This window comes from Trachemys scripta, chromosome 10 (genome assembly GCF_013100865.1).
Source record: "Trachemys scripta elegans isolate TJP31775 chromosome 10, CAS_Tse_1.0, whole genome shotgun sequence".
NCBI lineage: Eukaryota > Metazoa > Chordata > Testudines > Emydidae > Trachemys > Trachemys scripta.
Genome location: NC_048307.1, coordinates 16,533,116 through 16,558,314, shown reverse-complemented (window position 1 = coordinate 16,558,314; position 25,199 = coordinate 16,533,116). Strand labels below are relative to the sequence as shown.

At 44.1% G+C, this 25,199-nt stretch overlaps 1 protein-coding gene across 1 annotated transcript; it reads left to right on the top strand.

The window, feature by feature from the left end:
- Nucleotides 1-211: 211 nt before the first annotated feature.
- On the top strand, nucleotides 212-24,578 carry LOC117884450 (acyl-coenzyme A synthetase ACSM3, mitochondrial-like). The gene is made up of 14 exons (XM_034784864.1): nucleotides 212-359; nucleotides 2,788-3,063; nucleotides 5,351-5,564; nucleotides 8,688-8,895; nucleotides 9,522-9,665; nucleotides 10,904-11,060; nucleotides 17,107-17,186; nucleotides 17,439-17,562; nucleotides 19,136-19,216; nucleotides 19,363-19,464; nucleotides 21,087-21,214; nucleotides 21,301-21,400; nucleotides 22,338-22,457; nucleotides 23,461-24,578. The coding sequence occupies exons 2-14, from the start codon at nucleotides 2,866-2,868 to the stop codon at nucleotides 23,545-23,547; spliced, it is 1,743 nt and encodes a 580-aa protein (XP_034640755.1). The 5' UTR covers nucleotides 212-359; nucleotides 2,788-2,865; the 3' UTR covers nucleotides 23,548-24,578.
- Nucleotides 24,579-25,199: the final 621 nt, after the last annotated feature.

Sequence of the window (25,199 nt, the reverse complement as noted above, 5' to 3'; positions counted from 1 at the left end):
ATATTTCCTCTGTCTGATACCCACATAAGGTGAGAGAAAAATATATAGAGAGAACTTTTTTATCTGCTTTAGAACACTGAGAAATGCCCTGTTTACCTATTTAAAAACAGCATTTAGAACAAACTTTATTTTAGCAAATAAAGTCTGTGTGTTTCAGAGTGAAAGTTAATATTTACTTCTATGTTCTGAAATCCTTAAGAGGTCCTGCAAGGAGCTCTCCGGGACTATCTGTTCTCCCCAGTGTGTTACAGTTCAGCCTGTGGAATGTGAGTAGCTGGCAATTGACCTGCAAGTTCAACATCTTTCCTGAATTCCAAAAAATCTGAAAAAAGATATTACAAAACTGGAGTCACCATTAGGTGAGTTTTTGGTTGCTTGCTCAGTTGGTTGCTTTTTTTTTTATTTGTTTATAAAACTTTTAAAATCCTTGAACCTAAACACTGGACATAAAATAGATAGACTACTATGCTGATATCTAATTTGAGCCTAATTCGTTCACCCAGGGCCGGCTCCAGGCACCAGACGAGAAAGCACGTGCCTGGGGCGGCACATTGTAAGGGGCGGCATTCCTGCCAATCTTGGGGCGGCCAGCCCAGCCCTGAAGGGGCACGGACCCCGACCAGGGGGGCAGGAACTAGTGATCCCTGCTGCTCATCGTGCCGCTGGGCTCCCCGGGACATGCCACTCCCCGCCGCCTGCACTGGCCTCCGCCTCCCACGCTGCTCGGAGCCCGGCCTGGCCCAGCTGCCTTTAAAGGAGCAGCTGAGCCAGCACCTCCTGCAGCCCCCAGGCACTGGAAGGAGGGAGAGTTCTGCGGCGGCCCGGCGGGCAGCGGAGGCAGGGACAGTTCTGCGGCGGCCCGGCGGGCAGCGGAGGGGTGGGCCCCACTGATCCTGGCACCGTTTGCACTGTGCCAAGCCCCACTGCGATGCCAGCCCCACGTGGAGGTCGCAGACCACAGGCAGCGCTGCCTGTGTCGGCCCCCTTGGAGCCTGCCCGGCCGGGAGAGGCACCCCAAGGCCGGAGCGGGGAGCCCCTCTCGCCTGGCTGCAAGCGGATTGCAGTGCCTGGCTGCCCACGGGCGGAGGGAGCGGGCGGGTGCCGCCCTTCACCCCCACTGCAAGCCGCCTTGACCGCCCTCCACGCGCTCCCTGCGGCTGCTGTTTGGTTTTGTGGGTTTTTTTTGCTTTGGCAGTCCGGCCGCCTTTTTTTTTTTTGCCTGGGGCAGCAAAAAAGCAGGAGCCAGCCCTGCGTTCACCTATAAAATAAGTTTTTAAAAAAGACAATTCAATCTTACAAAACAGGAAAGCTATAAGTAAACCCATGTTAGAAGTTCATTATTGAGATGATCAGTTGGAGAAGAGACAGATGGGGATGGGAGAACCTGGTTTGCCAAATTTAGACCTCACTTGTAGCTTGTGGGTCCGAGATTTAGAACAGGGGTAGGCAATCTATGGCACGCGTGCCGAAGGCGGCACACAAGCTGATTTTCAGTGGCACTCACACTGCCCGGGTCCTGGCCACCGGTCCGGGGGGCTCTGCATTTTAATTTAATTTTAAATGAAGCTTCTTAAACATTTTAAAAACCTTATTTACTTTACATACATCAATAGTTTACCTTATATACTCGTTCATAAGCCGAATTTTTTTAGTAAAAAAAGGGAGCACCAGAGACGGGGGTTGGCTTATGAACAGGTATAGAGAGGGAGAGGTGGGACACAGCCCCTCCCCTCAACAGAGGGAGCAAGGAGAGGCAACACAGCCAGCAGAGCCAGAAGGGAAGAGGCGGGGCCAGAGTCTCTCCGCTTCTGGCCAATCTGCTCTCCCCCGAGCCTCCGAAGCAGCTGCAGCTCCGGGGCTGGCCGGCTGCAGCTGTGCCGCTCACAGGGCCAGCTCCAGGCACCAGCTTAGCAAGCAGGTGCTTGGGGCGGCCACTCCGGAGAGGAGCGGCATGTCCAGCAATTTGGCGGAGGGTCCCTCACTCCTGCTCGGAGTGAAGGACCTCCCGCTGAATTGCCACTGAAGTGCCACAGATCGCGATCGCGGCTTTTTGGGGGTCGGGGGGGGGCACTGCTTGGGGCGGCAAAAACCCTGGAGCCGGCCCTGGCCGCTCGGCCCTGCCCCCCAGAGCAGGCTGTGGCCACGCCACCGGAGCACGCTGCGGCCGTGCCACCTGGCCCAGCCTGCTGGAACATGCTGCGGCCATGCCACCTGGGCTGGCCCACCGGAGCAGGCTGCGGCAACGCAGAGGAACTTGTGCAGTTCCAAGGTATAGGGTGAGGAATGGGGGATTTGAAGAGCCCACAAAGGGGTGCTTAGCCCCCGTGCACTGTGGTTTCCTGTTTTGCAAGGTCTTATTGTGCACTGATGCTGCAAAGTGGCTTTATAGGTGGGGCTGTGAATCTGCCCTTTTATAAATTTGTTAATATTCACATTGGGGTGGCATTGACATCATAGAGGATAGACCACCCCTGACTCTGGAGCAGTGACAAAGGGTTTTCCTGCCACTCCACCACTTGGGGATGGATACCTCCCTCCAACACCCTGGGGAAGTTCCCCAATGCCCATCCTGGCTGCCCAGGCTTTCCTCTGGGGCCAGGATTTGGGTCTGTGAGAAACATCATGGTGTTAAGCACACTCCTTCTTCTGCTTTTGCCACGTACTCCAGTGAGATAAGGATCAGACCTTTGGCATAGATCGTGTAACTGATTTGTATTACTTTGACCATCAATATTGTTTTTTCAGGCAGCTCTCAGTATAAAGTTTATGTAAATAATTTCATTGCAGGTAAAAAGCCCTTCACAGAATATTCTTCTTCGATGTTTATATAATCTAAACCAAGCACTCTGACAAGGTTTTTGTGCCATGAAGTTTTTATTTAAACTCCCGATTTTTAACTCTGTTTGGACCCCGAAGTCACCTTGTAGATTCTTCAGCAAACATTGCCGAGGATTTGCCCCTCAAAATATCTCTGGCTATGAATCCCCGAGCCTCTATAAAGAGTTGCCAGAGCACTTTAATTTTGCAAGTGATGTTTTGGACAAATGGAGTCAAATGGAAAAGGTAACATATTTTGTCTCTTTGGTTCCAATATTTTCGTTCATTTGTGTCTGGTGTTATATCATGTTATAGATACCGGTTCCAAAACATGTGATCTCTGTAATGATCCTTTCATAGTAGATGATAACTATTTTGCTGCTATAGGATACTTTTAAGGGTGTCACATAAATAACTGAACTGTTTGGAAAAACTTTTATCCCAAGTTTTCCATCTGAAAAATGTTGCTTTGATTAAACAAAAAAATTGCACAAAATCCTATCAATTTTGATGAAATTCCCATTAAAATTAAAATAGAAAGTTTCATTTTGGAAAATTAAATTTTGATTTTATGCAGTCTAGTTGTAGCTGTGTCAGACCCACAGCGTTAGAGAGGCAAGGGGGGTAAGGTAAGATCTTTTATTGGACCAGCTTCTGTTTGTGGGAGAGAAAGCTTGTTTCTCTCAAAAACTGAAGTTGGTCCAATAAAAGATCTTATCTCACCCACCTTGTCTCTCTTTTTTGATTTTGTCATTTTATATGACATTTATTAATTTTACATTAATGCACAGCATCTTATATTATGCACTACTACTGCTCACATGCTGTTATTCAGAATGAAAACAAATTACAAAATGTTGAAATGTACTATGAAATGGAAATTCCAAATTTCAACCAGCTCTAGTGAATAGTCAAAATGCCATTAAGAGTATTTGCTGCTTCACATGCCAACCTATGATCACATTTAGGATCAGGGCATAAGTAGAAAAGACTGAGAAGGGAAATATTATTAGTCCCATTTTATTGATAGGGAACTAAGACACAGAGAGATTAAATGACTTGCCCAAGGTCACAACAGAAGTTTGTTGCAGAGCTGAGAAATAAACCTACATTATCTCCTTCATTCCAATCCTCTGATTTAACCACAAGCCTAGCCTTCTGCTCCTGGGCCCAGCTTCAGGAAAGCATCTCTATTCAGGAAAGCACTTACTTCCCATTTAAGTCAAATGGCTGAAAATTAAGCATGTATTTAAGAGCTTTCCTGAATTCGTGCCTTACCCCCTGATTCTGCCAACATTGACATATGTGCTTAACTTTACACACGGTAGGTAGTGAAATCAGTGGGACTATCATGTTCTTAAAGTTATACACATGCCTAAGTGTTTTTCAGGATCATGGTTAATAATTGGAATCAATTAAAGCATTCAGAAAATGTCTCCATTCAGTATTTTTATCAGGGGATAATATTTAAGAGAAGTAATATATTTAGCTATTTTGCATAAAAATAGATACACAGGGAACTTAGGTTTAAAAATGTCAAAAAAATAAATAATTGTATGTTTTCAATAAGAGGGGCTAAAACCATCATAATTTATGTTAGAAACTTTTTTTGTGCTCTCACGAAGCCTAATCCTGCAGTCATGGTCAGTCTTATCTTCACAGGGAGTCCGTGATTGGGCCTGCTGTACATTTTCACCTGCGTATGTTACTTGTAATGGTCTGTTGTTTAAAGAATGGTTATGTTTCTCATTAACTTCTCAATGCAATTTTATATAATGATCATTTCTTCTTTACCAATAGGAGAACTATGGGCTCATCGCACCGCTGTGCTGAGTACAGTAGTTCTAAGCATTACTGTAATAGAAATAACAATCATCTTCATTATGTGTTCTGGACTATGTTTAAAGGAAGCAGGTTAAGGATCTTGTACACTTGGAGTTATACTAATAACATAAAGAGCTCGACAGTTCTTTTCCCATAACCATGATTGTAATCTATGGCAAAACATGTCCAGAGGTAAACCTTCCCACAGGCTGGCCTAAACCTGCACATTTCATATGGTAACAAGGCATCGTTATGCATAGCTTGGGCAGCTCAGAAGATGAGAAGCAAATTCTCCAATGTACTTGATTAACAAGCACATATTAGATTTGGGATATAAGCCCACAAGCCTATAAATTCTTACACACATGCTTACCTTTAACCACAGGGTTAGTCCTGCTGAAGTCAAGGAGACTGCGCCTCTGCTTGAAGTTAAGCAATCGTGTGTTTGAAGCATTGAGTCTCCTCTTGGTGGTTGCATTACACCTCTACCCCGATATAACGCTGTCCTCAGGAGCCAAAAAATCTTACCATGTTATAGGTGAAACCGCGTTATATCAAACTTGCTTTGATCTGCTGGAGTGCACAGGCCCACCCCACCCTCCCCCCGGAGCGCTGCTTTACCGCTTTATATCCAAATTCATATATCAGGTCGCGTTATATCGGGGTAGAGGTGTATTTACACATTTTCCTAATTTCTTGTCTTTGCCAGAATGGAGAGAGAGCCTCCTCAATCCCAGCCCTCTGGTGGGTAGGTGATCAAGGCAATGAGGTAAGGTGGGGTTTTGAGGAGCTGGGATTTCTATCCAGGAAAGCAGCCAATGTACTCTCTGATGCATGTGGTCTGAAAAAGGGAGACAGAGTTATAGTGATGCTACCCCGGATACCAGAATGGTGGTCGATAACAGTGGGCTGCATAAGAACAGGTCAGTACAAAGAATAATAAGTGACTGAATTTATTTGTATTTCAGTAATGCTCATAGACCCCGACTGAATTCCAGGCCCCATTAAACTAGGCACTGTACCAACAGAGCAAGAAACAGTCCCTGTCCTTAGGAGATTAGTCTAAAGCCCCAGTACTTCAAAGATTTCTGCTCTTAACTGTGCACACTGTGACCTGTCCCATTGAAGCCAAAGGGAATGCTTAGAGTGTGTAAAGTTGAGCATGTGAGTAAGTTTTTGCTGGATCAGAGTCGGAGTAGAAAAGACTGACAAAGGAAATATTGCAGTGTTGTAGTTGGGTTGGTCCCAAGATATTAGAGAGACAAGGTGGGTGAATGTGACAGGGTACAATCTGGGCTGTTGAACTGCTGTGTCCCCTAAATTCTCTAGCCTGGGGTGTTTTTTACAGTGCTTTGCTGTGAGAACATCCACTTCTGGCCTGTTCATACAGCCTTCAGCATCTAAAATCACTCCCAGCTAAGTTACGTGCATGCTCTGGCCAGCCACTCATGAATTAAATACAGACAACATCCACAAATTCCCAGTCCCAGCCTTGTCCCCCAGAAATGTGCGTCTTGTACTGCTCAAAACTGTACTGAACAATGCAAGCTCATATAAAGTCTGTCATTTCATCAATGGAAAATAATATGCACCATCTTTGTTATCCCAAATGGAGTTCCCACACACTTTAATCCAAGCACACAGTTAAGATAAAACAAGAAGATAAGTTTATTAACTACAGAAAGATAGATTTTAAGTGATTACAAGTAATGATGCATAAAAGTCAGGATTGGTTACAAAAGAAATAAAGAAGTAAAACGCAAGCTAATACTTCACTTAACAAGCTAAGTGAACTTAAAAATAAAAAAAGTTATGTCTCACCGTATGTTTATAGCAGTCTGTACTGGCTGATAAGCCCCCTTTCAGTCAGGAGCACCCCTCCCCCAGTTCAATGATGCTTTCTTTGATTTGCGAGCATTGTTGCTGCTGTGAGTAGAGATGGGGGTAGAGAGAAGTGATTTGTATTGTGGGTGTCCTCCATTCTTATACCTTTCTCCCCTCTTTGAGGATTATCTCCAGCGGGGGTTCAGGCAACAGCCAATCTGTTTACATGGAAACTCCAGCCATTTTCATTGCCAATATGTAAAGTTCTCACTCACGCCCTAGGTCTTGCCAAAGAATAATCACTTAACTAAGTGATAGCCACTTGACTTTGTTGATAGCTGGCTGAGGTGCCAGTATATCTTTGTCTCTGAAAAACTGGTTTTGGCCTGCTTTTCTGACTCTGGAGCATGTTACAGCAATGCTATACAGTAGAATCTTATAACTTTATATACAATATTGATACACATATTTTACTGGGACAGTAATGTTCAGCAGATTATGACATTTCAAATGATACCTCACAAGGCATACTTTGTACAAAATGTATCACAGTCTTGTAAAAGTGGTGACTATAATAGTATAGATTGTCACAGTGAGGTAATATCTTTTATTGAACCATCTTCTGCTGGTGAGAGAGACAAGCTTTCAAGTTTACCCATAGCTGAAGAAGAGCTCTGTGTGAGCTCAGAAACTTGTCTCTTTTGCCAACAGAAGTTGATCCATACAAGATACTATCTCACCCACCTTGTCACTCTAAAGGAAGTGTTATTATTTCCATTTTACAGATAGGGATCTAAGGCACAGAGAGATTAAGTGACTTGTCCAGGGTCACACTGGGAGTTTCTGGTAGAGCTGGGAATTGAACCTAGATCATCTCCTTTTCTTTTTGAAATGACTTTTCATTTAGAAATTTCCTTCAATTTTTTTAAATTAAAAACATAAAAAATGCTTGAAATCAAAACAAGAGTTTTGTTTTGAATTGAATTAAATGTTTCATTTGACGTGAAGCAATTTTTTCCCATCTTTATGATATACCGAAATTTTGAAAATTTTCGATTTTGGTTTGATCCTAAACAATCTTTTTCAGTTTTTCAAATTCCCAGCAAACTGAAAAATCCATTATTCACACAGCTCTGCTTTCCTGAATCTCTGCCTTAGCCCCTGATCCTGCAAACATTTACACACATTCTTAGTCAGTCCCAGTGAAATCAATGGGACTATTCACGTGCTTAAAGTTAAGCACAGCTTAAATGCTTTCAGGATCAGGGTCAATAACTGACATCAATTATTAAAGCATTCAAACAATTTCCAAACTCAGTATTTTTATCAGGAGATAATATTTTAGAGAAGTAGTATATTTAGCCATTTTGCATAAAAAGATGTTTTGACATTTAAATATTGTATTGATTGTATATTTTTTAAAGAAGTTCATGACAAAATATTAATATAACAGAGCCCATTTTACAAAGGAGAAAGCTGAGGCACATAGTTTAAATGATGTGTGAGCCTCATGGGGCATCAGGAGGGGGCATCCCCCAGACAACGTGGCCTTAGTATTGGCAGCAAAATAACGTTATCTCCCAGAAGATTCTTCTGCAAAGATAAAAAAGGAAGAACCTAGGGTGAAGGATTAGGTTGGGATTTCTGATTCACAATGATGCTCTACTTCAGTCTGATGTAGCTTAACTCTACTCCAGGTCATAGGCTACCACTAGGAATAAGTCCGAAGAGGCAATTGCATGGGAATTAATTCTATGGTAGATACAGGGCCGGCTCCAGGCACCCACCAAGGAAGCAGGTGCTTAGGGCGGCCAATACAAAGGGGCGGCACATCCGGGTCTTCGGTGGGAATTCGGCGGCGGGTCCCTCAGTCCCTCTCTTCCTCTTTGAGCTGCTGCCGAAGAGGAAGAGAGGGAGTGAAGGACCCGCCACGGAACTGTTGCCGAAGAATGGAGCGGCGCGATTGAGCTGCCGCAGAAGCGCCGCCAATCGTTGTTTTTTTTCCCCCCACCACTTGGAGCAGCAGAAAACCTGGAGCCAGCCCTGGTAGATAACAGCAGCAGAAGGCATAGCACAGAAGGATAAGTACAAGGGGCCAGATGTCCACCTAATGTAAATTGGCTCAGCTCTGTTGAAGCCAATGGACTTACACTGGCTAGAATCTGGCCCAAGTATTTTTAAATGTTCAGCTACTTTTAAACTTCCATTTATTGCACTTCTAGGAATTATCTATATTCCAGCAACAACCCAGCTGACAGCTAATGACATTTTCTATAGACTCCAGGCTTCTAAGGCCAAATGCATCATTACCAATGATACACTGGCACCTGCAGTGGACTCAGTTGTGTCCAAGTGCCAGTTTCTAAAAACCAGGCTAATGGTATCTGAAGGCAGGAGGGATGGATGGCTGGACTTCAAAGAACTACTCAAGTGAGTATGTCTTGCCTCAGTGAGCTAATCATCCAAATGGAAATTCAGGTGTTTCCAGCTTTGTATTGTACCCCTCCTTGTTTAAAAAGCAGTTTCAGAACTGAGATAACTCATATATTCCATGTGTTTGGGGGGAGCCAATTCTTCCCTCATTTACCTGACAAGTCTGCATTCCAACACTAAATTAAATACAAGTATAAAAAGTTAACAGGGATGGGAGAGGAGATATGCAAATACATTTGGCTTTAAATATATAGAGGGCAAGGGAGAAGCATTAATGACAACAGAACAGGGTCATTCTGCTGAAAAAGTGTGCTGAACTCTAGCTTCAGATACACCCGTAGGGCCATTGAAGTCAAGAGAAGTCTTTCCATTGATTTCAATGAGCACTGGATCAAGCCCTTAGCTCTCACTGAATGCAAAGGGAGTTTTGTGTGTATTTCCAAGACCAGAATTTGGCCTAATAAATCTTACTGGCAAGTGACCATTAAGAATGAGACCATAAGCAGTTTAATTTGGAAAGAGAAAAGAAATGCCTGCACTTAAGTTGTAAACTAGATAGGGATTGAAGTTTCCTTTTTTGGATAGCTTATCCATTCTGATGTACTCTTGTCTTTATTTTGAAGAGCTGCACCTGGTGATCATGACCCTGTTAAGACAAAGAGTCAAGAAGCAATGACTATCTACTTTACTAGTGGAACCACAGGTTACCCCAAAATGGTGGAACATTCTCACAGTAGTTTTGGTATTGGAATGACCTCGACTGGGAGGTATGTACTGAAAATACTTTGTTGCTCTGATAATCCATGGTCACAAAATTAATATGTAAAAAATACTGAATATATGATTATTTGTCTGAAAATTCATACCAGGAATGGATTGATCAATGGATTCATGGTGGTTAAGTCCATTAATGGCTATTAGCCAGGACGGGTAAGGAATGGTGTCCCTAGCCTCTGTCTGACAGAGGATGGAGATGGATGGCAGGAGAGAGATCACTTGATCATTGCCTGTTAGGTTCACTCCCTCTGGGGCACCTGGCATTGGCCACTGTCGGTAGACAGGATACTGGGCTAGATGGACCTTTGGTCTGACCCGGTACGGCCTTTCTTATGTTCTTATGTTCTTATTGTAGAGATGATCAAACCACAGAATTTCTGTTTTGTGGGAAATTCTGATATCTTGACATTTGTTTTCCTCCTGAATTGGATGAAAAGTCAAAATATCTAAACTTTTTGTGGGACAAAGTTCCAAAACAATTTGATTTGGCAATTTCTCAATGTTTCATTTTTTCACATTTTCAATTGAAAAAAATGTTTCAACATTCTCAAATCAACATATTTAATGTTGGAGGACATTAATCTCTCCATCTGCCTTCACCGCCAGAGTGCCACATGGGAATGTAGTTTCTGGTCTTTCATGTCCCCATTCTTCCCTAGATGAACTACATCTTTCATGATGCACCACAGCCCCTCCCTGTGGTTGAGGTGCTGCAGCATATCATGGGACTCCCAAATAAAAATATTTAATTTTGTTTTCCTGGAAAATTCAGCCAAAATAGATTCTGCCAAAATAGATCCCTACAGAAAATTTTTATTTTGATGAAACTCCTTTTTCTGATGAGAAATGTTTCTTTCAAAAAATGTTGACCAGCCTATTCACTATGTCTAGTTACTTTTTAAACAGGAGAATAAGAAATATCTGTTCTCCCATCAAGAAGCTGAAACAAAATCATGTGACTTAGGTGAGCAATCACACAAGTATAAAGAATAATGAATAGATTATTTGAACAGTTGGCAAACATCTCACAGGGATGTTAGCATTCAACTACTCACAGTATAATTCTGACTAATGAATCCACTCATAGGAATCAGGATTAGTTCATGAACAGAAAAAAGAGCCATGTTCATTCACAACAAATAATTCCATTCATTCCCCATTTGTACATTCACTTTTGTTTTTCTATTCAGTGTTTTCCCATTATGATTTTTTTTGTCATTATCACCAGGTTTTGGTTGGATTTAAATCCCTCTGACATATTATGGGGCCTGTCTGACCCAGGCTGGGTAAAATTTGCCTATGGCTCTTTCTTTTCTCCATGGATTCAGGGAGCGTGTATCTTTACACACAGCATGCTGCAGTTTGAGGCAACAACCGTCCTGAATGTAAGAATAAAAACATCATGATGTGGTTTCAGCCATAACTGATATGTGCAAAACAGATGGTAAAAAAGGATAATATCCGAAGTAACTTTAAAATAACATAAAAATCATGAGACTATGAGGGGAGGCAATGTTGTCTAGTAGTGTCATCCCCGGGTAGGCTGCCTCTTTTGTGCACCCCTTTCAAGTAACAGGCCTGTGCCTCCACTCCTCTTTGGGGGTGGGACCCCACGATCCAACTAGTCTCTACTGGGTCGCTGGGTTACATCCCCCTGGATGTCAACCGAGATACATAGCAGGCCCAACAGGCTTGGCACCTGAAAGAGTTTCCCTTCAGGAGCCTGGGGTGGTAATAGTATGAAGCAGGTTCTTCAATATATAGTATAACTTATTTACCAAAAGGTGCACAGCACTCAGAAAAATTGATTTAAAATAACAGAGATCTATGCGCATACTGTCTTACCTACACTTAGGAGTCCGATGGCACCTTAAAGACTAACACATTTATTTGGGCATAAGCTTTCGTGGGTGAAAAACCACTTCTTCAGATGCATGGAGTGAAAATTACAGATGCAGGCATTATATTATTGACACATGAAGAGAAGGGAGTTACCTCACAAGTGGAGAACCAGCGTTGGCAGGGTCAATTCGATCAGGGTGGATGTGGTCCACTCCCAATAATTGATGAGGAGGTGTCAATTCCAGGAGAGGCAAAGTTGCTTTTGTAGTGAGCTAGCCACTCCCAGTCCCTATTCAAGCCCAAATTAATGGTGTTAAATTTGCAAATGAATTTTAGTTCTGCAGTTTCTCTTTGAAGTTTGTTTCTGAAGTTTTTTTGTTCAAGTACGGCTACTTTTAAATCTGTTAGAGAATGTCCAGGAAGTTTGAAGTGTTCTCCTACTGGCTTTTGTATGTTATCATTACTGATGTCCGATTTCTGTCCATGTATTCTTTTATGTAGAGACTGTCCTGTTTGGCAAATATACATGGCAGAGGGGCATTGCTGGCACATGATGTCATATATAACATTAATAGATGTGCGGGTGAATGAGTCCCTGATGGTGTGGCTGATGTGGTTGGGTCTTCTGATGGTGTCGCTAGTGTAGCTATGGGGACAGAGTAGGCAACGAGGGTTGCTACAGGGATTGGTTCCTGGGTTAGTGTTTCCGTGGTGTGGAGGCGAGTCACCCATCATAAACAAACATACAAAAGCATGCACCATATTCACAAAAAGTAATACAGCTATTTCCCAGTTCTCTACATAAGGGGCAGTGGACTGGGAGTCAGGAAACATAGTTCTGCTCTCAGCTCTATCACTGAGCTTCTGGGTGACCTCAAGGGTATGTCTACACTATGGGATTAATCCGAATTTACAGAATTAGAATTTTGGAAACAGATTGTATGAAGTCGAATGTATGCAGCCACACTAAGCACATTAATTCGGTGGTGTACGTCCATGTACCAGGGCTAGCGTCGATTTTCGGAGCGTTGCACTGTGGGTAGTTATCCCATAGCTATCCCATAGTTCCCGCAGTCTCATGCGTCCATTGGAATTCTGGGTTGAGATCCCAGTGCCTGATGGGGCAAAAAACATTGTCGCAGGTGGTTCTGGGTACAGCCTCACCCCTCACTCCATGAAAGCAACGACAGACAACCATTTCACGCCTTTTTTCCTGGGTAAACACAGCAGACGCCATACCACGGCAAGCATGGAGCCCGCTCAGCTCAAGACAGCAGTCATGAACATTGTAAACACCTCGCGCATTATCGTGCAGTTTATGCTGAACCAGGACCAGAAAAACGAGGCAAGGAGGAGGCGGCGACGGCAGTGTGGCGACGAGAGTGATGAGGACATGGACATGGACACAGAATTCTCTCAAACCGTGGGTCCCGGCGCTTTGGAGATCATGTTGTTGATGGGGCAGGTTCTATCCGTGGAACGCCAATTCTGGGCCCGGGAAACAAGCACAGACTGGTGGGACCGCATAGTGTTGCAGGTGTGGGATGATTCCCAGTAGCTGCGAAACTTTCGCATGCATAAGGACACTTTCATGGAACTTTGTGACTTGCTTTCCCCTGCCCTGAAGTGCCAGAATACCAGGATGAGAGCAGCCCTCACAGTTGAGAAGCGAGTGGTGATAGCCCTGTGGAAGCTTGCAACGCCAGACAGCTACCGGTCAGTCGGGAATCAATTTGGAGTGGGCAAATCTACTGTGGGGGCTGCTGTCATGCAAGTAGCCAAAGCAATCATTGAGCTGCTGCTACGAAAGGTAGTGACTCTGGGAAATGTGCAGGTCATAGTGGATGGCTTTGCTGTAATGGGATTCCCTAACTGTGGTGGGGCGATAGATGGAACCCATATCCCTATCTTGGCACTGGAGCACCAGGGTACCCAGTACATAAACCGCAAGGGTTACTTTTCAATGGTGCTGCAAGCACTGGTGGATCACAGGGGATGTTTCACCAACATCAACGTGGGATGGCTGGGAAGGGTTCATGACGCTCGCGTCTTCAGGAATGCTACTCTGTTTAAACGGCTGCAGCAAGGGACTTACTTCCCGGACCAGAAAATAACCATTGGGGATGTTGAAATGCCTATAGTTATCCTTGGGGACCCAGTCTACTCCTTAATGCCATGGCTCATGAAGCCATACACAGGCAGCCTGGACAAGAGTCAGGAACTGTTCAACTACAGGCTGAGCAAATGCAGAATGGTGGTGGAATGTGCATTTGGCCGTTTAAAAGGTCACTGGCGCACTTTACTGACTCGCTCAGACCTCAGCCAAACCAATATCCCCATTGTTATTGCTGCTTGCTATGTGCTCCACAATCTCTGTGAGAGTAAGGGGGAGACATTTATGGCGGGGTGGGAGGCTGAGGCAAATCACCTGGCTGCAGATTACGCACAGCCAGATACCACGGCGATTAGAAGAGCACTCCAGGAAGCGCGGCGCATCAGAGAAGCTTTGAAAACCAGTTTCATGACTGGCCAGGCTACCGTGTGAAAGTTCTGTTTGTTTCTCGATGAAAACCCACCCCCTTTATTGACTCATTCTCTGTAGGCAACCCACCCTCCCCCTTCGATCACAGCTTGCTTTCAAAGGAAATAAAGTCACTATCGTTTAAAAATAATGTATTCTTTATTAATTGATTATAAAAAGAGGGAGAGAACTGACAAGGTAGCCTGGGTGGGGTTTGGGAGGAGGATCAGAGGGAAGGAAAATGCCACTAAAAAAAGGTTAAAATAATGACAGCCTTTTGCTTGGGCTGTCCACTGGGGTGGAGTGGGAGGGTGCACGGAGCCTCCCACCCCCTGCATTCTTACACATCTGGGTGAGGAGGCTATGGAACATGGGGAGGGGGGAGGAGGGTTATACAGAGGCTGTAGCGCCAGTCTGTGATCCTGCTGCCATTCCTGAAGCTCCACCAGACGCCGGAGCATGTCTGTTTGCTCACACAGCAGCCCCAGCGTTGCATCCTGCCTCCTCTGATCATCCTGCCGCCACCTCTCATCTCAAGCGCCTCTCCTCTCCTCACGTTGGTCCCTCCTGTCCTCACGTTCACTGGCAGCTTTCCTATACTTTGAAACCGTGTCCTTCCACTCATTCAGATGAGCTCTTTCATTGCAGGTAGATTCCATGATTTCCGCGAACATCTCGTCTCGCGTCCTCTTTTTCCGACGCCTTATCTGAGATAGCCTTCGGGACGGAGGAGGGAGGCTTGAAAAATTTGCAGCTGCTGGAGGGAGGGAAAAAAGGAGAGAATTTTTTAAAGATACATTTTACAGAACAATGCTTATACTCTTTCACGGTGAACAACAATATTCACATTACATAGCACATGTGATTTCTGTGCAAGGTCGCATTTTGCCTCTTAATATTGAGTGCCTGTGGCTTTGCTGCTAGAGATCACAGACGCAGGTCCGGGCAACAGAATTCAGCTTGCATGCAGCCATGGTAAGCCATTGTCTTTCGGCTTCTGCATCCTCCTTTCCCACTTACCAAGCAAAGCCCGTTTTGAGTGCTGCAGTTTTCCTGTTAACCTTCAGCAGCAGAAAACAAACTAACCCACCCCCCATCCAATTCTCTGGGATGATCGCTTTATCCCTCCCCCCACCGCGTGGCTGGTATCAGGGAAGATCCCTGCTAGCCACACATTAAAAGCTTAGCGCCAAACTCCCCCCCCCCCGCGCTTGGCTTACTACAGGGAAGGATTTATTTTCAGCCACAGGCAAACTGCCCGGTAGGAGGGGCCACCTCTGTCCCCTTAATTAAATTCCCATATTTCAACCAGGTTACCATGAGCGATATCACTCTCCTGAGTATTACACAGCGAAATAAAGAACGGATGTTGCTTGAATGCCAGCAAACACTGGGACCATACGCTGCCAGGCTTTGTCATGAAATGATACCAGATTACTTGCTACTAGCATGGCGTGGTCAAGTGTCCTACCATGGAGGACAGAATAAGGCAAGAAACCTTCTGCAAAGGCTTTTGGAGTACCTCCAGGAGAGTTTCATGGAGATGTCCCTGGAGGATTTCTGCTCCATCCCCAGACACGTTAACAGACTTTTCCAGTAGCTGTACTGGCCGCGAATACATCCCAAGTCCTCAGGGCAAATTAATCATTAAAAAACGCTTGCTTTTAAACCACGTTTTATATTTTAAAAGGTAAACTCACCTGAGGTCCCTTCCATGGGGTCATGGTCTTGGGTACTGGCTTGGGAGGGTACTTCAGTCAAGCTGAGAAAAAGATCCTGGCTGTTGGGGAGAACAGAGTGCTAGGTGCTCTCCGCAAGCTCGTCCTCCTCCTCCTCCTCCTCCTCTTCTTCCCCATCCGCAGAATCCTCAGGTGTGGCTGATGAGATTAGCCGGAATCCACGGTCAGAGGTGGGGTAGTGGTGGCGGCCCCCCTTAGAATTGCATGCAGCTCAGCATAGAAGCAGCATGTCTGCGGCTCTGACACGGAGTGACCGTTTGCCTCCTTTGTTTTCTGATAGGCTTGGCTGAGCTCCTTGACTTTCACGCGGCACTGCTCTGAGTCCCTATTGTGGCCTCTCTCCATGCCCTTGGAGATTTTTTCAAAAGTTTTGGCATTTCGTCTTTTCGAAGTTCTGCTAGCACTGAATCCTCTCCCCATAGAGCGATCAGATCCAGTACCTCCCGTACGGTCCATGCTAGTGCTCTTTTTCGATTATCGGCCTGCATGGTTATCTGTGCTGATGAGCTCTCTGTAGTCACCTGTGCTCTCCTGTGCTGGGCAAACGGGAAATGAAATTCAAATGTTTGCAGGGCTTTTCCTGTCTACCTGGCCAGTGCATCCGAGTTCAGATTGCTGTGCAGAGCGGTCACAACGGTGCACTGTGGGATAGCTCCCAGAGGCCAATACCATCGAATTGCGGCCACACTAACCCTAATTCGAAATGACAATATTGATTTTGGCGCTACTCCGCTGGTCGGGGAGGAGTACAGAAATCGATTTTAAGAGCCCTTTATTTCGAAATAAATGGTTTCGTTGTGTGGACAGGTGCAGGGTTAATTCGATTTAATGCTGCTAAATTCGAATTAAACTCATAGTGTAGACCAGGCCCGAGCAAGTCACATCATCTTCCTATCCCACAGTTTCCCCATCTGCAAAGGGACAATAATCAAACTTTACCCTCTTTTGTAAAGTGTATTGAGATCTCTGAGTAGAAAGTGCTAAAGAAGTGTTAAGTATTTTTATTACGTTCTCTTCACTTGTGCCTATCACTGTGGGAGGAAAATGCTTCACTCCAAAACATAAGCAAATTAACTTTCAAATAAATATAGATAAAAAAGAAAGGAACAAGAACTCTTAATAGCCGTGCCAGACCTAGCCCAAGACATCATTTTAGCCCTGTGCCTTTTTAGTATAATGTATTCACTTTATTTATTGTTTGTATTGTGATGGTGCCTAGGCCCATATCATAGACCAGAGCCCAAATGTGCTTGGCACTGTACAACAACCAAAAGACTGTGCCCCAAGGAACTAACAATGTAAATAACTTTTCTTTTCTTTCATTCATAGTGTCTGTCCAGGTTTCCTATAACCTCTTTCTGTGGTACACCAACTGTATATTGCATGCTGGTGCAGCATGATCTTACCAGGTACATCTAGATGGCTTACTAACCATCTCAACTAAACCATGTTCTAGCAGAATCACAGCCCTAGATTTTTCCTTTGCCAGGTTGTATTTTAACAAAATAACCAAATCAGAGGTTGAAATTCTAGTTGAACTCACTCTGTAAGTTCTTTACCAGTTACAGCTGCAGCGAATGAAGCCCAGAATCGAACCATGCCAAAGTCTCTATAGTAATGTGCTTTAGTCATCCTAATCATTGTTTTAAACACTTATTAAGCTACAAGTTCAAGAGCCTGAAGCACTGCCTAAGTGGGGGTGAGCCACTCAACCCTGAAGCGATGGAGAAATGGAAAAGCAAAACAGGGATGGATATCTATGAAGGATACGGCCAGACTGAAACAGTACGTTTGCATTCAATCACACACCTAATACGCTTAATTCTAACTCAAGCTCATGAGGAAAGATATCAAATCCATATGGTAGGTTTCTTGCTTTATCCAGGAAAACAGGCCCCAAATTTTCAAATATAGGCAACTAACATCAGGCTACTAAATCCATATGTAGGCCCCTCAATAAAAGTAGTCTGATTTTCAAAGGTGCTAAGCACCTGCAGCCCCATTGACTTCATTCTGAGTTTTGGGTTCTCAGCATCTCTGAAAATCAGGCTATATTTATTCAGGAGCCTAAACATAGATTTAGGTGTCTAAGTTTGAACATTTTGGCCTAGGAATTTAATTAGGCAGCATGTTTTCCTTCAGCCAAACATCTCAGCAGCAGATTTTAAAGGGGCCATTAGCTATTCAATTAACTCATTAAATGTGTTCCAAAAACACAATAAGGGTGTATCTTACCACTGAGGACCCAAAGTGGCCAATCTGGCTGGAGGGAAGGGGCAGTAAGGAGGGCATTCTGGCTACACAGCAACATTCCCTTCTTCCTCCAACCCTGTACAAGCTCAGCTGGGAGGGAACAAACCAGGCCAAGTCTGGGAGAGAATCATTTTGTGTGACATCATTCCCTCTTAACTCTAGGGGGTTTCAGGTGTAGATAAATGCTGATCCTGACAGTGTTATGCTTCGTCCCTCACCTCACAGTGAACCCCACTCCACAGGTGGGGATGCAATGAGCCAGACCTATGGGCTGGGCTGGGGCATGAGGAAACAGTACAGAGGCACTGATGGTCCTGGCTTCAGGTGTGTATTCAGAGATCCATGAGTTTCCAGGGATGAGTCCCAGTCAGTTCTCTGTGGTAGATAATCCTATCTTCCTAATGGAACAACTGGCAGAAAGTTCCATGTGCCTAATTCTGACCTCACATCAGGTTGGTTTTTTTACAGTTATTTAACTCTGTTGATAACAGTGGAGTCACTTCAGATCAGAGGACACCTAAGCCCCATATGTCTAAACTTGTAGAATCACCAGCACCCTTGTAGGAAAAATCTGTGCAAGAGAAGATTGGGACATACAGGAATAAAGTCTCCAATTGTACGTGCTGACAATCATTATAATGTAGCCAATAGTAAATATCAGCTGCTGGGCCAAATTCTTCTCTCGGGCTGATATTTCTTTGAAGTTAATGGACACTGCTCTCACACAGACATACTTTTTTGTAATTAATGGCGTTAAAGTGGTGTAAAACAAATGCAAATGAGAGGAAGTTGAGTTCCAAGGGATTTAATCTGGATTTTTTCACTAGTGTAGTTGAGAGCAGACTTTATCCCACTGAGCCAGATCTTCAGTTGGTGTAAGTCAGGGTAACTCCATTGACTTCTTTGGAGCGATGTTGATTTACACCAACTGACAATCAGGCCTATTGTGTTTAAAATCACCATTTTTCATTTTTCAAATGAACATTTCTACAAACATTTTACTAGTAAAATAGATCATGCAAAATGTTTTCAGTTACAAATGTTCGTATCTAAATAAAACATCAAGCACTGTATTTTGTTGCACACATACAATTTTATTTTACAGGTTTTGATATTATCAGTTTGCAAAGGGATGAAAATTAAACCTGGTGCTATGGGAAAGGCGTCTCCACCTTATGATGTTCAGGTATTTTGATACTCCTGGTCACTTTCAATCTGAAGTAAGATAAAGTTCCCACACAACACCAGAGTCTCTCAACATTTAATTCAGTACATCTCTCTGTTTAACAAAAAAACATTAAATCATTCAGGAGGGGTTTTCTCTCATTCTAGGTAATAGATGAAAATGCTAATATTCTGCCTCCTGGGGAAGAAGGAGATATTGCCATCAGAATCAAACCAACAAGGCCATTTTGTATTTTCTCTCATTACGTGGTAAGGAAATTTTGTATGAAATTAATCAGACTTTGAGGCCACATCTTAAATACACTGATAACTTTTTAAAGTATCTTGCTGTGGGTGTCTTTATCCTTCCAAAGACAATAGCTCATGTGTCTCATAAACAGGACTTCCATTGGTGCAACCAGAGGCAGAAAGTGTACTTGTGGGTTGAGACAGAAAACCTCTGCAATATTCCCTCCGCTGGAGGACTAAGGATATGTCTCTACAGCAATCATCCCGTGTGATTGTAGCCCAAGTATACATACCTGAGCTAGCTTTAATATAGCTATCTCAGGTCCCAGAGCAGTGAAGCTGGGGCCGCATGAGTTCAGCGCAGGTTGTACAAACCTGTCTGAAACCCTGGGTAATTACTTGAGGGTCTAGCCCGTGCTGAAACCAGTGCTGACACAGTTTCACACTTCGAGGACCTGAGCGAACTAGATTAAAGCTAGCTTCAGTATGGTGGCTCGAGCTGCAGTCGCACCCAGTGACTGCATTCTAGCCATACCCTAAGAAACAGGTGACTGTGGCCAGGGATGCATTGATCCAACTCAGCCTCAGCTGATAGGGCTACTGTGGAACATCTGGCGGATTTTTAATACTCCCTCCCCCCTTGAGCTATCCTAGGGGAGGTCACACAGCAGGACTGCTGCCTGCCCTTCCTCCAGTGCATATTCTTGGAGGGGGGCGGGGCAGGCTGGCCCTGGAAAGTGTCACTAAAAGCGAGCGTGGCCCAGAGTTCAGTGTTTTTAATGGTTCATTGCAAGGAGGTGGTTTTTAATGAAGAACACAATTCTCTCATTCTTTGTCTCCTCCTCCACCCCAGTCTTCCAATTTGATTTTCTAATCATGCTATTAATGAAGGTGGATTTAAGGGCTAGCTTTTCAAAGGAGCAGACGGTGGGAGTGCCCACAAAAATATACATGGCCCTTTTGCACCTGCAAAAGCTGGCTAAAAGGGTAGGTAATGTGTAAAGATATATGCCAGATGTATTTAACTGACTTTCTTGCACGCGTGACTTCCGCCTTCTGACTTGCCTCATGTAGCCTGTCCCAATGAACCAGGCTTGAAATGGAAAGAGACTACGAACAAGTGCCTGGACAAGCCTGTGGGGACCTAGCTGGAGCAAAAAGATATTTGCAAAATGCTTCTGTTAGCAAATGGCAAAGACAAATCACTACTGGTTCACAGCCAGTTTAGACACATGTTAGGGCTGTGTGACAGTACTTCTGCAGCTCAAGTGTAATCATTCGCACAGCTCTAATACAAAGTCACTTGATCTCAGAAACACCGAATGTATTCATAGTAGATCAGATCATGCTAGACTTATATAGGCTACAGCAAGACTGAAAAGGTTCAAATAAGAACAGATATGAAAAGTTTTGTAAGTTTTAAAAAAATCTTGTATAAAGATAAGTGAGTTCTCATGAAACCTTTTGTGACAGAGTAACTATGGCCTTCTTCTGTTCAGTAACAATTTATGGTAAAACACCACTGAGGTTCTGATCTGTCTCCCATTGAAGTCCATTGGGATTTTTTCCATTGACTTCAGTGGGAGTTGGATTGGATCCTAAGGGTTCATTACCATTTGTGAGATTTCCTTTGTTGTTGTCAGGATGAACCAGAGAAAACTGCTGCATCAGAACATGGGGATTTTTATATCACAGGAGACAGGGGCATTATGGATGAAGATGGATACTTCTGGTTTGTTGGAAGAGCTGACGACGTCATTTTATCTTCTGGGTAAGTTTGTTTTTATGGGGTTTCCATACTAAGCCGCGAGACATTGATAAAGTTTGTAAATACCAAGCTCTTATTTCATCTCCTAGGTATCGTATTGGACCATATGAAGTAGAAAATGCCTTGATGGAGCACCCGGCAGTAGCAGAAGCAGCTGTTGTCAGCAGCCCAGATCCCATCAGAGGAGAGGTAATGAGGTTGATATTAGTGGTTATGCAAAAACACCTACTGTATATACTTGTTTAGAAATAAACTATAGCTGTAAAGAAAATCTAGGAATGCTAAAGGCCAGATTTTCAAATGTATTTAACCACTTAAAAATGCAGAGAGCTGCCTAGTGGGATTTTCAAAGAGCCTAAGCAAGTTAGGTGCCTAACTCCCATTGATTTCAAAGGGAGTTAGGTGCCTACACAGATTAGGTGCTTTGAAAAAGCTGACCCTACGTTCTAGGAAAAACTGACTAGTGTTGTTTTATTTGTTTTGCTATTTAAAAATAAATTGATTAATTCTACTCCTCTATACAACCAAGCAACCACAGTGACTTCGGTGAATTCCAGTGGGTTCCACCGGTGAAACTGAAAGCAGACCCACTGACTTTAATGGGATATTTTGCAAAACAGGCCCTTAGTTGAAAACTATGCTTGATGTTTATGCATAGCCATATACTTATATACAGATAGGGCTCAATCCTTAGGCATGCTGCAGGCTGCAGCACAACTAGAAGCAGCCACAGGGCTGCTCTAAGTTCCACTAACTTGAAACAGTGCCCTAGAGCTGTTGTGCTAGCCAGGAACCATTGAAGAGCAGTTTGCTCAAGCCACATCCCTCCTACCTCCACCTCCACCTCCTGTGCTGCGTGTTAAGAAGAGGTGGTAAAAAGCTGGCAGAGTTGACTGTATGCTAGTTGAGGATTCCCACACACTGGATGAATCCTCAGATGCCTACATAGGGCAGATTTAAGGCCCTGAATGGCACAAAGAGCCTTACTGTATGCCAGCATCTGGCCCATAATCTTACACTCCTCTCTTGAAAGCAATTTTAATGTTGCAAATTATAGTTTTCAGTTTTCATCATTGTAAATGTGATTAAATATTAGATGTTGCCTACATCTGACTGTGTCTTGTAGGTGGTGAAAGCCTTTGTTATTCTGTCTCCTGACTTTGCATCACGTGATCCAGAAAAATTAACTAAGGAGCTGCAAGAGCATGTCAAAAAAGTTACTGCACCATACAAGTATCCCAGAAAGGCAAGTACCTCCGAGTGCTGAATGTAAGGGTAACTACTGACAATGCACCCCAAAATTAAAACTGTTCTGATCCAAACTAGAGATCAGATTAGAAATGTAAACAGATTTTACTTTTTAGTAAACAAATATTTTCCTCTTTATACATATCAATACTAAGCTTGGTATGTATAAATTGCTTCCACCCACTGTTCACTGGGCTTTTAGTCCAAACACTGGGCCTGATTCACTACTGTGTTACTTCAGTTTACACTGGTGTCATTACATTGATATCAGCTGTTAGACCTGCATAAAACTGGACAGCAGTGCATCAAGCTCACAGTTTATAACTGAAGGGCTTTACATTTCCATTTGGTGTTTGAGTGGGTACTCCAGCGTCGGGTGGCTCGTCAGTAGCACTTGGTTTAGCTGTTATAGCCATATATCAGGGGGTAGCCGTGTTAGTCTGTATCTACAAAAACAACAAGGAGTCTGGTGGCACCTTAAAGACTAACAGATTTATTTGGGCATAAGCTTTCGTGGGTAAAAACCTCACTTCTTCAGATGCATCCATATAGACACCCACCGAAGGCAGGGCAGAGTCTCATTGAAGTCCTAGTGGACGGAAAAGTCTGTACTATCAAATACCGTTGCAGGATCAGGGCCGTAACTGGGAAATCTCTCTCTCAGATATTCGATTAGTATGTGCTCTGAAAAAGAAACCTCACTTCAGTGGATTACAGGTCCTGTCCTGCTCCCATTGAAGTTAATGGCAAAATTCCCTAGCTTTCAATGGAGCAGGACTGTTCCTGGAAAAGTTTAGGAATTACTGTGTGAGCAACTGGCTGCTCCATTTCCCTAGCAAGAAGCTCGTTCTTTTATGAATGCTGGTGGACTTTCTCCATGGTTTATCCTGAAGGAATCTCTAACCTTTACAATAGAAGTTTTGTTCCAGAAAGCAAGACAGCCCCAAACCACATTTAATTTGCTATTTTTTCATTATTATTTTTATTTTTTTATAAATTAGGTGGAATTTGTTCAACAGCTACCAAAGACAATCTCTGGGAAAATCCGAAGGAAGGACTTAAGGAACAAAGAGTGGGGGAGAACTTAGCTTTGTTGTGGAGTTAAGAGCATAAATTTTCATTTCTGCTATAATCATTCATTGCTTCTTCAGGCTATGACCTGTCCTCTGTTGACATCAGAAGGAGCTAGATAGTATTTGTGATGAGGAATAGACATTGTCACTGTTTGCTGTAATTTGCATTGTTCCGGGGCCTTGGGATGGTTATGAAACTCAGTGGCCTTGATTCTCCTACCTTTTACACTAATGTAAATCAAGAGAAACTTCATTGAAGGCAATACTGTGAGAGAAGAATCAGACCCTAAACTCCTCTTCATCTTTCTGTTTGATTATTTTCCATCTATGCCTTATCATTCAATACTGACTGTTACACTGCTGGCAGGTATGTGTCAAATGTTGTTTTGTGAAAATATTGTGTCATTATTTTTAATGGTCAGATTAGCTTTATAGAATACTAGATAACTTTGAGGTGGTAATTATTGCTAAATTGTCTTCTATCAGCCACCATCTTTTTGTGCATGTTAGTTTAAAAAAAAATAAAAGATTTCCTGGATTGTGAAATTGTTAGGTCACAAAATGTTGCTGTGACAACCAAATTTTCCTCTCCAGTATGCAAGCAATGATCTACGTCAGTGTCTTCATTAGGCATTATTAGAAGTCTGGGCCCAATGCTTGCAGCCATTAATATTATCCTACTGAGTTCCACGGTAGTAGGCACTATTCTTGTTCGCAGCATCAGGTCTCGCTGCTTCCCTGACATGGTACAAATAACCACCTTTGAGGTCAATGTTACTTGTGCTCTGTGGGGGGATACTCTGACTCCAGGATTGCACAATACTGTATATTAAGAGTAAACCCACACTCTGAAGACACTGTGATATGCTTTTTATTACTCTTTTAAAAGAACATGAAAGACAACTGAGCTTTGTGACTAAAGCAGGTTACATTTAGAGGTAATATAAAAACACTGGTAAACCAGTAAGTACAAGAAAAGTGTTATTTTATCTCAGAATCTCTGGTTCTGCTGTGAACTCGCTCTAATTAAGGCTCCATGTCTGTCATGGAGGACACAGAAGTCACGGATTCCATGACTTTCTGTGACCTCTGTGACTTCTGCAGCGGCCGGTGTGGCTGGCTCCGGGGCTGCCCGAGCAGATCAGGCAGCCCTGCCTGGGCCAGTCGCACCGGCCGCTTCTGGGGCAGTTTAGGTGGGGGAAGGGGCTCGGGGCTGGGAGTTGGGGTGCAGGGCGGTGCTTACCTCGGGGGAGTGGGGCTCCCTGAAAACAGCGGGTACGTCCCTGCAGCTCCTAGGCAGAAGGGGCTGGGGGCTCTGCACGCTACCCCTGCCTGGAGGCACCGCCCCGCAGCTTCCATTGGCTGCAGTTCCTGGCCAATGGGAGCTGTGCAGCCAATGGGATCTGCGGAGCCAGAGTTCGAGCTCGTGGCGGGGGTAGAACGTGGAGTCCCCCTGGCCTCCCCCCCGTCCCAGGAGCTACAGGGACATACCGGCTACTTCTGGGGAGCTGCGCGCAGCCCAGTACGGAGCCTCCCAGCCCCACCAACTTTCCTCCTTCCCTCCTCCCCCCCCAGCCCCAGCAGGGCCCCCAGGACCCACGCCCCCCCCCCCCCCTGCCTCCCAGCACCAGAAGGGGTCCTGGGCCACCCCCCACAGCACTTGCGGC

Bases quoted from the DNA above. Each gene is read 5' to 3' on its own strand.
- LOC117884450 (XM_034784864.1), top strand. From the start codon at position 2,866: ATGAAGTTTTTATTTAAACTCCCGATTTTTAACTCTGTTTGGACCCCG. The intron at 9,666-10,903 runs GTATGTACTGAA...CATTATCACCAG, and splicing joins GGAATGACCTCGACTGGGAG to GTTTTGGTTGGATTTAAATC. The intron at 19,465-21,086 runs GTAAGGAAATTT...TGTTGTTGTCAG, and splicing joins GTATTTTCTCTCATTACGTG to GATGAACCAGAGAAAACTGC.